We start from the raw sequence: 14,719 nt of genomic DNA, 5'->3' as shown, positions 1-14,719 counted from the left end.
CCTGGGCTTCTAGAGAACTAAGGAACAAAGGAAACATGGCCAGTGGCCAATCCTTAGCTATGAGACACCCGGGTAAAATTGCAGAAGAATACAGACAGGAGATGGAGACGAGATGGAGTGGGGAGGGGTTGATTCCTCTTTCAGAAATATTTAGAGAAAGATGTAACAACTCACTTTCTAGGAGCTGGAAAAGGCTACTGGATGATGATGATGATAATAATGATAATAATAATAATACCAACCCCTTCACAACTGACAAATACCACTCACATACAGAATCTCATATGCTCCTTCACAGTCTTATAAAAGTAAATACAATCGATCTCACAATGAAGATGAGAACACTGAAGCCTTGCAAGTTTATGTGATATTCAGGCTAACCAACTAAAAAGAAACAGTGTCTCTGGCCCTTTTTTGGACCCAATGACCCATGACTCTAGGTAGAGTAAAATGAGTGGTTAGAAGAGTATACCATGTATCACAAGATTGTCAGACTTTTGTTTACTAAGCCCTTTCATGGTCATCTCATATATCACTTAATCATAAGGATGCCTGGAGGCTAAAGGAATGGAAAACTCTGTAGTAGTCCTTCTTGGTACCTGGCCCCTTTCATCTTTAGATGTATTAAATGATACCTGGATTCATACTCCCTAGGTTCAAATATTGGCTCTGCCATTATTTGCTATATGAGCTGAAGCGAGCTACTTAATTTCTGTGCATCTGTCTCTATCTGTGAAATGGAGGAAATAATAGTACCTACCTCATAGAGTTGTTCAGAATTGAAATGAGTTGGTACATGTAAAGTGCTTAATATAATGTCTAGCACAGAATTGGGCTTCCCTTGTGGCTCAGCTGGTAAAGAATCCGCCTGCAATGTGGGAGCCCTGGGTTCAGTCCCTGGGTTGGGAAGATCCCCTGGAGAAGGGAAAGGCTACCCACTCCAATATTCTGGCCTGGAGAATTCCATGGACTGTACAGTCCATGGGGTCTCAAAGAAGCACAGAATTAATTGATAAACGCTAAGTAAAAGTTAGCAATTACTATTATTATTATCAGGCTGCTTGATGGAAGAAGCTAAATGTCGAAGAAATCACACTGTGAAATAGCAGATACCACTAGGCTGTGTGCTTTGTTACTTTTTCCCCCATAAAAAAGAAGGTTTATAGGGAGTCATCTCCCTACTTATACCCAGTCCTCTTGGAATCAGTGGCAACCACACATGAAGGGCATGAGCGATGAACAGAAGAGTTCTTTTCCTTGTAAGAAGCTCAGTAACCTAAACAAGTGACTAAAATTGTTACCTGAATCTCATAGGCATCATATTCTAAGCAACTGTGCTAATTGGCTCAGACAGATATCACACACCCAGCTATACACACGTACCCACAGGTCTGGACACATGGGCACATGCACATACCCTTCTAGCCTGGGTAAGAAGGTGGGTGGACAGAGCCACAGGATAAGTTAGACAAGAGATTCTGTGGGGACTGCTGATTTAGTGACATTTCCTTTTTTCCTTTCAGTTGCAGGGAAACAATTAACCTGGGAGTTTCATTTCCTCCCTCTTCATCCTCACTAAAAGCACTTTTAAGTCTAAGTGTTTGTCTCCTCCCTCCTCCAACTCCTCTACAATCAATTCTGTAGTATCTTTTTTTTTTTTTTGGCAAGAAGAGAGATTGATAGGGGATCAAAATAGAGTGGAGATTTCTATTTTATTCAGAACCCCTCAGGCTACTAAATACAAATCTTAAGTCTCTAGAAGTTTGGTAGGCTCAGTAATTGAGGGACAATGATAGTGCAGATTTGAAGAGAAAGGGTGCAACTGACCAGGACATTAGTTGAATACTATTGAGTAAGACCTGCTATAATACTATCTCCTTGACTGGGGTCCCAGGGCTGTGAATCTTACTGCAAAAATCCAGAGGCGATAGCTTCTACACTCTTAAGTGTTCCATAGGAAGTCACTCTTCCCTCAGAAAGTGGAGAGTAAGAGAGAAGGGAAAGGAGGAAAGAGACACTTCCACAGGGTGTATGGGAACGGGCCTGAGATACAGTCTGGAGTAAGGACTGTACAACATCTGAAACCCTAGTTGTTCCTCTAACTGAGTGAGGGAAAGAAAGAAGAAAGAACAATACTAGGAGCAAAAGGATGGCATATCAAGCAGAGGTTTTACAAATGCCCTATGAAAATAGGAGGAGCCAAGAAAATATATGGTTGGGAGAGCCATTTTTATCCCTCTTCTACCAACCCCAGAAGAAGCAAACAAGAGAATAGAGAAGGGCAAGACTACTAGAGTGAAAAAGCATGTACTTCCTTAAGCCACCCAAGCAGGCCACATTCTCCACCCACAAAAAGTGTCAAGTGATTTCACATTAGTAATCACAATACCTCGACTTCAAGGCAAATGATTAAACATACCTAGGCTTAGTCCTCTCTCACCCTTAAAATGGGAGAGGGCTGGAGTATCCTAAACCCTCTTCCCGATAACTTTTGAATGGGATGCAGGATAAGGGGAGGATTGAAGCAGAAAGAAACTTATATAAATGTTTCCAAGCACTACTATAGGGGAGTTGCAAAGAATCCATGCCAAGAGGTACAATCTAAGCTGACCATATTCTCTCCATCACTCCTCCTTAACAAGTTTTCTCAGTCTGGGCCCTTTGTACTACTCTCACACAAACCCTACAGAAGCTTCTGTTACATTAAAACCTAATTGCATAAGCAGACGAGAAAAGACCTTTTCAAGCAGAATACTCATAATCCATGGCTTGAGGTATAGAGTATGTGTATGTGTATGTGTGTTTATGCATGAACATTTTATGAAAAAAGTGTTTTCTCTAAGGTTTACTCATTCAGTCCCAGGTGAGATAGTTCCTTTCAAAACAGGAAATCCCACTCCATCTTTCACACAATATGAAAAGAGTAAATGATTCTTTTTTTTTTTTCAAAATGAAAAACAGGACTTCCCTGGTGGTCTGGTGGTTAAGAAGCTGGCTGCCAATGCAGGGGACACGGGTTTGATCCCTGGTCTGGGAAGGTCCCACATGCCACGAGGCCACTAAGCCTGAGCTACAACTGCTGAGCCCATGGGCCTAGAGTCTGTCTTCCACAACAGGAGAAGCCACCACAATGAGAAGCCCATGCACCGCAACTAGAGAAAGCCCTGGCATAGCAACAGAGACCCAGCACAGTCAAAAACAAAATCTTAAAAAATGCAACAAAACAAAAAGATGCTGATGGGAAAAGTGGCACACTCTCCTGGGAAACTGGTCTGCTCAAAATGTACAAATGACATCCTTTATATGTTTCTGCAAATGCTGACAGTCCATCTGCTTATTTACTCTTCATGGCACTGGAGGAAATATTTCCAAAGCAAGTATAAATTCAGAAAAAAGAAAAGATAGAGCTCTGTGCCTGCTACTTCAGTAGTCACTCTCAGTAAACCCTGAGTGAAGCTGAAGTTGCCCAGAAATTGGAAATAATGAATATGGCCTTCTCTAGGATGATAAGCAGCAGCTCTCTCATACCCACTACCAAGCAGCAGCCCTTAGCTAGCTATAAGGATGCCCTGTCTGAAGCTCCCTAAAGGAAACCAGCTTATTGAATTTATAAATCTTGGTTTACTCTTCTATCCTGAAGTAACAGCAAACCAAGGTCATACTAACCATGCATTTCTGAGAAATGAGAATGAGCTGTAGAAAATTAAGTTTCAGGAGAGGGGTCCAAACTGAGGCTTAAGGGAATGCTTTCAGTTTAATTCTTTATAGGAATAGGCTCAAATGCCGGGAAACAGCAGCATACAGAACCACTCTGCTGGCCTGCCACAGGCCAAGTTGAGAGAATTCTTTTGGAGGTCCAATTCTATGCTAAGCAAGACATTCTGGGGGAAGTAGTTGTGGATCTGAAGTTACCATTACATACTATGCTTTTTCAAGTGGGTCTTTTCAACCAATATTGGTACATATGAGTAGCATATGTACACACAACATGGAGAAATGCTGTCTGTATAGCTTTTCATTGCTTTCCCAATCTCCTCCCAACCCATTCAAACCCTCATTCAGGCAGATTAGCATATTTCCATTTGTTTGAATGAGTCAAGATTTATGCCAAGTGAATAGTAAAGAATAAAATATCATATAATTTTAGAAGGATAGAACAGAAGAGCTAAGAAGTCCATCTAGTATTCATCTAGTCAAAACCCTTTCACTTTACAACTAGATAAACTGAGGTACAGAGAGGTAAAGTGACCGCTCAAAGTCACAGAGCAAGTCAGGGGCACAAGTTGTCTAACTCCTAGTCACTGCCCAGCTGGTATTACTGAGACCATCAACCCATTAGGACCCAGATTTAGACGTAGAATGAGCACTTGAGGTCACTGTACAATGAGCCAGGGATCTAACTTCAATTAGCCACTCCAGCTCAAACAAGCACCCCCCAGTTGGCTTCCAAATACCCCCAACCTCTCTTCCTCATCCCCTCCAGTATGAGTCAGGGTCTCAGTTTGGGACCCAGTTTGATTGGAGAGGAGTCAGAAGAGTGGCTTGAAAGATGCCTGGCCCTGTGTCCCAAAGCTCCATAGCAGGCTCTGAGCCAACCTCCTATGGCTGACCAAGGTTGGTTCTCTGAGCCAACCTCTGTCTTCTATGGACAGTAGGCAAAGACCTTCAGCCAAAGGCAAGACATTGGAATATTTGCTCGAAAGATACCTGGCTTCCAAAGTCAGCAATCTAGTGGTCATCCCAGTGAGACACTGAACTAAGCAATGAAAGCCTCTAAAATAAGGAAGAGAAAGATAGCCTAAATTGCCCCTGGCCTCACCTATCTTTGGGACTCTTTGCTCAAAGACAGAATGTATCATTTATCCCATGCCTAGAAAATTCTGTCTCCATCAGAGTGACCCATGAGCATGAACTATCTTGTACCCAGTAATGAGCCTTCCTGACCATTATTACCCCTTTCTCTGGGTGGTGAGAGACAGCCCCCCACCCCGACCTGGGAGACTACAAGGGTCATGCTTATAAACTGTCAAGGGAAAGATGCCTCCCATCATGTTTTATGACTCAGTGCTAGACTGGAAGTCAAGGTGGAAAGTACAGGCTGCTGAGTTTACTCTGGGGCATGTCCAAAAAGACCTAAGCTTGGAGCCAGTGTTAACAACTCTGACTTGTTATGCCTTGTCTTCTGGACCCCCAACCCTAACTTGCCCCTGATCCAACTCATTTAGGGTTCCAATAATGATCTGAGGCCTGCAACCAATGCTACCTTGCTCTTTCTTTCCCCCAAAAGTCTCCATTCTCATATCAGGCAGGCATTACAGACTTCCCATCAAATTGTTGGGTTGCCCCTGTCTTGTATGCTGCTTGCTCTGGGTTAGGGGAACTCACAAATTTCCCACAAGCTCTACAAAAAGTATAGGCTCATTTCTCTCTTGATGTTTTCCTTTTCCCCCTAAATCAGACCTTGGTCACTTGCCTTCATCTCAAGGACTTTTTGCCTGCTGGTCCTCCCAGGCTTAGGACCCAGGGAAAGCTGGTTTCCTTTTCAAAATTGGTGAAGAGAAAGGACAAGATACACTGCCATCACAGAACTGTATGTACCACAGAGTTCACAAAGACTGGACATTGCATGCTCTAGAATGCCCTGAATTCCACTTTCCTTACACTTCCTATGACTTTTTCCCATGTCCAGAGACCACTATGATGTGGAGTTAGCCTCTAAACATCAAAACAATCTTTTGGGGGGGGGCACCTTCATAATAGTCCCAATCATCTACAGAAACTTACGCCCATTAAGCCAATCAGCACAGCTTTAGGGCTGTGAAGATATTCAGTTCAGTTCAGCTCAGTCGCACAGTCATGTCTGACTCTCTACGATCCCATGAACTACAGCACACCAGGTCTCCCTGTCCATTACCAACTCCCTGAGTTTACTCTAACTCATGTCCATTGAGCCAGTGATGCCAACCATTTCATCTGCTGCCATCCCCTTCTCCTCCCACCTTCAATCTTTCCCAGCATCAGGATCTTTTCCAATGAGTCAGCTCTTCGCACCAGGTGGCCAAAGTATTGGAGTTTCAGCTTCAACATCACTCCTTCCAATGAATATTCAAGACTGATTTCCTTTAGGATGGACTGGTTGTATCTCCTTGCAGTCCAAGGGACTCTCAAGAGTCTTCTCCAACACCACAGTTCAAAAGCATCAATTCTTCAGTGCTCAGTTTCCTTTACAGTCCAACTCTCATATCCATACATGACTGCTGGAAAACCATAGCCTTGACTAGACAGACCTTTGTTGGCAAAGGAATATCTCTGTTTTTTTAATATGCTCTCTAGGTTGGTCATAACTTTCCTTTCAAGGAGTAAGTGTCTTTTAATTTCATGCTTGCAGTCACTATCTGCACTGATTTTGGAGCCCAAATAAATAACATCTGCCACTATTCCCCATCTATTTGCTATGAAGTGATGGGACCAGATGCCATGATCTTAGTTTTCTGAATGTTGAGCTTTAAGCCAACTTTTTCACTCTCCTCTCCATTCTCACTCTACTCTGGTTCCAAATAGGAAAGGGAGTACATCAAGGCTGTATATTGTCAGCCTGCTTATTTAACTTATATGCAGAGTACATCATGAGAAATGCTGGGCTGGAGGAAGCACAAGCTGGAATCAAGATTGCCAGGAGAAATATCAATAACCTTAGATATGCAGATGACACCACCCTTATGGCAGAAAGTGAAGAAGAATGAAAAAGCCTCTTGATGAAAGTGAAAGAAGAGAGTGAAAAAGTTGGCTTGAAGCTCAACATTCAGAAAACTAAGATCATGGCATCCAGTCCCATCATTTCATGGCAAATAGATGGGGAAACAGTGGAAACAGTGACAGACTTTATTTTTCTGGGCTCCAAAATCAGTGCAGATGGTGATTGCAGCCATGAAATTAAAAGACGCTAACTCATTGGAAGGAAAGTTATGAGCAACCTAGACAGCATATTAAAAAGCAGAGACATTACTTTGCCAACAAAGGCCTGTCTAGTCAAGGCTATGGTTTTTCCAGTGGTCATGTATGGATGTGAGAGTTGGACTATAAAGAAATCTGAACACTGAAGAAATGATGCTTTTGAACTGTGGTGTTGGAGAAGACTCTTGAGAGTCCCTTGGACTGCAAGGAGATCCAACCAGTCCATCCTAAAGGAGATCAGTCCTGGGTGTTCATTGGAAGGAGTGATGTTGAAGCCGAAACTCCAGTACTTTGGCCATCTGATGAGGAGAGCTGACTCATTGAAAAGACCCTGATGCTGGGAAAGATTGAGGGCAGGAGGAGAAGGGGACGACAGAGGATGAGATGGTTGGATGGCATCACCAACTCATTGGACATGGGTTTGGGTGGACTCCGGGAGTTGGTGATGGATGGAGGCCTGGCATGCTGTGGTTCATGGGGTTGCAAAGAGTCGGACATGACTGAGTGACTGAACTGAACTGAACTCTGCATATAAGTTAAATAAACAGGGTGACAATATACAGCCTTGATGTACTCCTTTTCCTATTTGGAACCAGTCTGTTGTTCCAAGTCCAGTTCTAACTGTTGCTTCCTGACCTGCATACAGATTTCTCAAGAGGCAGGTCAGGTGCTCTGGTATTCCTATCACTTTAAGAATTTTCTACAGTTTATTGTTATCCACACAGTCAAAGGCTTTGGCATAGTCACAAAGCAGAAATAGACGTTTTTCTGGAACCCTCTTGCTTTTTCAATGATCCAGTGGATGTTGGCTATTTGATCTCTAGTTCCTCCTCCTTTTCTAAAACCAGCTTGAACATCTGGAAGTTCACGGTTCATGTATTGCTGAAGCCTGGCTTGGAGAATTTTGAGCATTATTTTACTAGCGTGTGAGATGAGTGCAATTGTGTGGTAGTTTGAGCATTCTTTGGCATTGCTTTTCTTTGGGATTGGAATGAAAACTGACCTTTTCCAGTCCTGTGGCCATCGCTAAGTTTTCCAAATTTGTTGGCATATTGAGTGCAGCACTTTCACAGCATCATCTTTCAGGATTTGAAATAGTTCAACTGGAATTCCATCACTCCACTAGCTTTGTTCGTAGTGATGCTTCCTAAGGCCCACTTCACTTCACATTCCAGGATGTCTGGCTCTAGGTGAGTGATGAGACCACCGTAATTATCTGGGTCGTGAAGATCTTTTTTGTACAGTTCTTCTGTGTATTCTTGCCACCTCTTCTTAATATCTTCTGCTTCTGTTAGGTCCATACAATTTCTGTCCTTTATTGAGCCCATCTTTGCAGGAAATGTTCCCTTGGTATCTCTAATTTTCTTGAAGAGATCTCTAGCCTTTTCCATTCTATTGTTTTCCTCTATTTCTTTGCATTGATCACTGAGGAAGGCTTTCTTATCTCTCCTTGCTATTCTTTGGAACTCTGCATTCAAATGGGTATATCTTTCCTTTTCTCTTTTGCTTTTCACTTCTCTTCTTTTCTCAGCTATTTGTAAGGCCTCCTCAGACAGTCATTTTGCTTTTTTGCATTTCTTCTTCTTGGGGATGGTCTTGATTCCTGTCTCCTGTACAATGTCATGAACCTCTGTCCATAGTTCATCAGGCATTCTGTCTATCAGATCTAGTCCCTTAAATCTATTTCTCACTTCCACTGTATAATCGTAAGGGATTTTATTTAGGTCATACATGAATGGTCTAGTGGTTTTCTCTACTTTCTTCAATGTAAGTCTGAATTTGGCAATAAGGAGTTCATGATCTGAGCCACAGTCAGCTTCCAGTCTTGTTTTTTGCTGAGTATATGGAGCTTCTCCATCTTTGGCTGCAAAGAATATAATCAATCTGATTTCATGTTGGCCATCTGGTGATGTCTATGTATTGAGTCTTCTCTTGTGTTGTTGGAAGAGGGCTTTTGCTATGACCAGTGTGTTCTCTTGGCAAAACTCTATTAGACTTTGCCCTGCTTCATTCTGTACCCCAAGGCCAAATTTGCCTGTTACTCCAGGTGTTTCTTCCAACTTTTGCATTCCAGTCCCCTATAATGAAAAGGACATCTTTTGAGGGTGTTAGTTCTAAAATGTCTTGGAGGTCTTCCTAGAACCATTCAGCTTCAGCTTCTTCAGCATTACTGGTTGGGCACAGACTTGGATTACTGTGATATTGAATGGCTTGCCTTGGAAATGGACAGAGATCATTCTGTCATTTTTGAGATTACACCTAAGTACTGCATTTCAGATTCTTTCATTGACCATGGCTATTGGCTATCATTGGCTACTCCATTTCTTCTAAGGGATTCCTGCCCGCAGTAGTAGATATAATGGTCATCTGAGTTAAATTCACTCATTCCAGTCCATTTTAGTTCGCTGATTCCTAGAATGTCGACATTCACTCTTGCCATCTCCTGTTTGACCACTTCCTATTTACCTTGATTCATGGATCTAACATTCCAGGTTCCTATGCAATATTGCTCTTTACAGCATTGGACCTTGCTTCCATCACCAGTCACATCCACAACTGGGTATTGTTTTTGCTTTGGCTCCATCTCTTCATTCTTTCTGGAATTATTCCTCCACTGATCTCCAGTAGCATATTGGGCACCTAACAACCTGGGTAGTTCATCTTTCAGTGTCCTATCTTTTTGCCTTTTCATACTGTTCATGGGGTTCTCAAGGCAAGAATACTGAAGTGGTTTGCTATTCCCTTCTCCAGTGGACCACATTTTGTCAGAACTCTCCACCATGATCCATCTGTCTTGGGTGGCCCTAGATGGCATGGCTCATAGTTTCATTGAGTTAGACAAGGCTGTGGTCCATATGATTAGATTGGTTAGTTTTCTGTGATTGTGGTTTTCAGTCTGTCTGACCTCTGATGGAAAAAAGATAAGAGGCTTATGGAAGCTTCCTGTTGGTAGAGACTGACTGAGGGGGAAACTGGGTCTTGTTCTGATGGGCGGGGCCATAGGCCTAGCCAAAGAGAATTTGGGCTGTGGGGTGCTTCCAAATATTTAATTCATAGAGATCTAGAGATGGAATGCATGTCAGACATTAATAGAAATAGACGATGCACCAACCTCCTTGATTGTATGTATGGGTTTACATTCCATGTTCCCCAGAATGGCTATTAGGCAAACACTGGCTGACAAAGATCTCAGCAAGCTTCTACTGGCTTCTTCTGTCCTTTTGAGACACCAGTAATGTGGCACAGGTAGCTGAGAAATTCTGAGTAAACTGCAGAAAGTGTAGGGAGGCAGAGACATATCTGGAATCTCAGGACCTAAATGGCTGCTTGGGAAAGTTGAGGGGCTCAAGAAGGGTAGCGGTGAGGATAAGATTTTTTAGGAACTAAGGAAAGTAGTGGGGGGGGGGTCGCTCCTGACATTTTAAAAATAAAAACTGAGGTGCTCCCCAGAGCCTCCAGTATCAAAAATAATTTTCATGAATTCAAGACACACACAGCAAGGACCCAAGCCAAAGTAGTTTGAGACCCTAGGGATATACCAAATTCCTTTCCGTCCTTTCCTGACCCATACTCACCATAATTTAAACAAGTAACCCCGGCCCCTCAATGGACCTAGTCTGTGTCAGAGTACACACCAGCCACACCTCGGTACAGCTCACTGCCACCCCCACTTCCCAGTTTCACTGTGAGGTCTTGACCGGAAAGTCACAGCCAGCCCTCCCCCTGAGTCCCCTATGATCACCTACTTTGAAGTTTGTTCCCCAGCAGTGGACCTCTTCCTGGTAAAATAGTGGTTTTTCCAAGTTTTATTTCATACTCCCAAGGCCCCTGCTCTAGGCCTGCTCACTCACATGAATGCCAGGGTCTAACTTCAGCCCATTCCCCACGACCTCGCATGAAGTTTTCCCCAGACTTTACTGACCTAAAAGGCCAACAGCCTGTCTTTAACCACAGGGCAGTGCACGGCAGGTGCCCTAAAAGGTAATCTAGGCAAAAGCCAGAGACCTTACCCTGGCTGCCTTCCCAAGAGCCCCTGAACTGCTCAAATCAGGGAAAATGTAGTCCCAGGGGTGAGTGTGGTAGTGACCTTCTGCCCAGATGTTCCACACAGTCAGGAACCCCCTCCACTCAGGCATCAAAGCAGCCTGGGCAGTCCTGTAAACTGCCTTGTACAGCCATTCACATGCACTCAAACTTTCAAGTGGGGCCTGCACATTAGGACGCCAATGGATCACAAGGCCAGGGGCACCAAGAGTCCCAAAACCTCTTTAAGGGCAGCCCAGTGAAGCTGCAAATTAAAAAACAAAAGAGTTCTTGATTGAGAGCAGTAGAAGAGGCTCTCCAAGGGCTCAGAGAATCCACAGGTGGATGCTCACAGAATTCAAGGTTTCTATTTACTAAATAATCCCCAGTGCTCCTTAGAGAGCAGCAGAAGTGTGTGTTTGGGGGTGGGGAGAGGAGGGAACCCTTCAGTCCCAAGGCAACACATTCTGAGCTGCGTTTTTAAAAGCCACGTATTCTAAGCTTTGAACTTGCGACAGGTCTAGAGTGGAGCTGTCCTGAGGAGCCACAAGAGGGAGTGAGCCTTGAGGAAGGCATCCCAAGCCCTTCAGTTCGCTCCTGAGACTCCTCATCAAAACGGGTTACGGGCTTCACCGGCGGCTTGCTGAGAAAGCCGGATGGCTACTTTAACTTCTCTGAGTCCACTGGCAGGCTCAATGGGAGGAGCGCGCAATCCTGTGGTTCTGCAGCCAGCTTTGAACAGCGAGAGCTATGCCCCCAGTCCTGCTTGTCTTAGGGAAGAAGACCAAGTCAGCACCACCCGAAGGCAGGAGGGGTGGAGGCCGGCTTTCTGGCTAAAGACTAACGAGGCACCCCGCGGATAGCGAAGAGGCGCGAGGCGCCAGGGAGGGCAAGGCTGAGGTTGGAGGCGGTGCAAAGTGAGTCTCAGGGCCCAGTCTGCCAGCTGCCTCACGCCTCTCTGGAGACTGCCTCCCTGCCTGGTTTGGGGTTCAGCTCAGAGGGCACAGAGATCCGCTCGCTCCCTCAGTGTGGCAGAGGACAGCCCGCCCTGTTGGGCAGTAACCACTGCGGGCAAATAGACGCGCGCACATCCCCCCCCTCCACTCGCACTCCTTCCCTCCCTTTCTCTCTCTCCAACAGATACACACGCCTGCCATGTGTTTGACTCTTCGCTCAGTCATCAGGATTCCTAAAGTGTTTTTGACAGAAAACACCTCCACTTCCTGTACAGGAACAGAGGCTGCTGCGGACATCTGAGGTACGGTATTTCTCTCGAAGTCCTCCCAACCTTCCAACTCTCTTCTCTCTCCATGGCTTCACACTTCACCCCCCACCCCCACGAAAACAAAACAAAACAACAACAAGAAAAACCTTTCTGCAAATATTTCCCTCTGTACAGACGCTCAGAGTACTTTAAACAAACCCGAAGGGTGCGTCTGGATATGTCCCAGAACAAAAAAGTTCACTCTTTGTGTATGATCAACGAAGGTCCCAGGTCCCACCCCCAGGGATTTCTTGCAGCTAGTCTCCACAGCCGAGGCTGCCCAGAGCCAGGCAACCCGCGCCCTAGCAGCGCCAAGGGCCAGGGGTAACGGCGATAAGTCCAAGCGGCGCACTATAGAGGGGCGCTTCGGGCCAGGAGATATGAGATCTGCAGCGGCCGGAACGAACACCCTTGCCTAGAACGCCAGGTGGGGCGCGCGGGGCCGCTCACCTGCTTGGAACTCCACTTGGCGATTTTTCTCTCTTTCCTCCTGCAGCAGCATGGAGTAAAGAATCCCGAAGGAGTTCTGGATGCCGAAGATGGAGCCGTTGCACCAGGTGGCAGCGAAGACCACCATCCAGCCGAAGCCACCTTCGGGGGGCTGGAAGCCACGCGCGGTGCCGCGGGTCTCCACCGTGGGTGTAGGGTCGGGTTCGTGCATCGGCTCAGGCTCAAACTCCAGCTCCGGCATTGGTGCAGGGTCCGGTAGGGGCTGGGGCTCCGGCTGAGGTTCTGGCTGGGGCTCGGGTGGGGGCACTGGCACCGGCTCCGGTTCCGGCTCGGGGCTACCCACCGGCTCCTGCTGTTCCTGGTCTGCCTCCCGCCAGGGCCCTTTAGCTTCCTCGCTCGCCGGGCTTTGCAGCGCCATCGCGGCCGGGGGACTGTGGCTGCTCGGGCCGGAGGAGCCGCTCTGTGGCTGGTACTTGTTTCTGCTGCTGCTGCTCCAAGCGCTGCTGCTGCTGCCTCCTCCTCCCGGCTCCGCGCCCCAGCTGGCCAGCCTGTCCCGAGACAGACGGTCCCTCGAGCCCTCTACTCCTCCTCCCCCGTCCAATCCCCCTCCTCCTCTCCCCATGTCATCTCTCTCCTCCCCCTCCTCCTCCTCCTCTCCCTCCCCCTCAACCTCTTCCTCCGTCAACAGGCAGCCCTACAGCCTCGCTCTTCTCCCCAGCCCTTCCTCCTCCTCCTCACACTTGCCTACCTCCTCCTCAATTCGCCACTGCCTTCCTCAACTCCCTTTCCGAATCCCGTTCTCCTAGTCCAGAAGCCCAGTAGAGGGATAGTTAAAATGGAAAAACGAGAGCATAAACTATCCTGTTCTCCTTCCCTCTCCTCCCCGCAAGCTCCAAACAAGCATTGATCAACCCAGAATCCCCAGGGAAGACCCCGCCTATCCTTTACTCCCACTCTCTCTCCTTCCTCACAAGTAGCCTGGAACTAGGGTCTCCCCAGGGACCCCAGGACGAGAGATGGCCCCTAAGAACCCCATCCCACCCTCAGTTGTCCCTTTGCCCCTCCTTGGGCTTAAGGGGGACTTGGAGGACACAGCCCAAGCTTCAGACGACGGTGGGCACAGTCTTGAGCTCAGGAGCTCAGCCCCCACCCGCAGTCCTGCGCAACAGCCCCCCCACCCCAGTCTCTCCCCCTCCGCCCCCGCCCTTCCCGGCAAATCCCTGGCGGGGCGCGGATGGGAGGAGGCGGCCCGGCAGCGAGGCCCGCCCCTCCGGGCAGTCAATCAGGGCTTTGTTTGCGCCAACCTGGAGCCCAGAGGAGCCGTAGAGGGCCGGGTCTGGGCCGGGGGCCGGGCCAGGTAGGGAGGGAGGTTCAGTGGCACCGGAGGGGGCCGGGCCCAGGCGGGGCACGAGACGGAGCTCAGTGCTGGCTTCTCCCGGCTCTCTGTCCCGCATTGGAGAAGTAGGAGTTGGGGCCAGGTCGAGCCGCCAGTTTGGGCAAGGGCCGCTCTGCCCTCAACATCCCGGCTGGGCTGGTCCCTCGGGTCTCCGCCGCGGCTTTTCGGGCGCTCGAGAACTCGGCCGAGCCGCTAGCTGAGGGATGTCTTCCCAGCACCCACCGCGCCCTTCCGCCCACCTCTGGCACAGAGACACAGGAGTCCCGCTGAAAGTCCGAGACTAAGGCCCTGGCCCTGCGAGGGAAAGGGAGAGTTTGCTCCCTAGAGAGTGAGCGGGTCCCGGTATGCGGGAGGGGTGATCTGCCCCGCGGGCGGCTGGGCTCCCTGCCGGAATGCACGGCTGTTTCCAGCCTCGGCCCTCGGGGCCGGCCCCAGCGATCCCGGGAAGCTCTGCTGCCCCTAAGGGCCCGCGCGTCTAATGCACTAATCAAGAATTCGTGGTGTGGTTACCAAGCTACTTCACTCCCCACCAGCGGGCGGGCAAGCGCCAAGCCCTTTCTACCCAGCATCTCATTAACCTTCTTGTTGGGTGAAAAGACTGTATGGCAGGTGAAAATGCAGCTCAGGGTTGC

At 47.5% G+C, this 14,719-nt stretch overlaps 1 protein-coding gene across 1 annotated transcript in view; it reads right to left on the bottom strand.

The window, feature by feature from the left end:
* Window positions 1-13,824, bottom strand: part of SLC16A2 (solute carrier family 16 member 2) — a 135,863-nt gene extending 122,039 nt beyond the window's left edge. The window contains exon 1 of the mRNA XM_027962830.3: window positions 12,692-13,824. Coding sequence (XP_027818631.1) covers window positions 12,692-13,313 — 622 coding nt within the window. The 5' untranslated portion in view covers window positions 13,314-13,824. The remainder of the gene's footprint in view (window positions 1-12,691) is intronic.
* Window positions 13,825-14,719: the final 895 nt, after the last annotated feature.

This window comes from Ovis aries, chromosome X (assembly GCF_016772045.2).
Source record: "Ovis aries strain OAR_USU_Benz2616 breed Rambouillet chromosome X, ARS-UI_Ramb_v3.0, whole genome shotgun sequence".
Classification (NCBI taxonomy): domain Eukaryota; kingdom Metazoa; phylum Chordata; class Mammalia; order Artiodactyla; family Bovidae; genus Ovis; species Ovis aries.
This window is presented reverse-complemented; position numbering and strand designations above follow the sequence as displayed.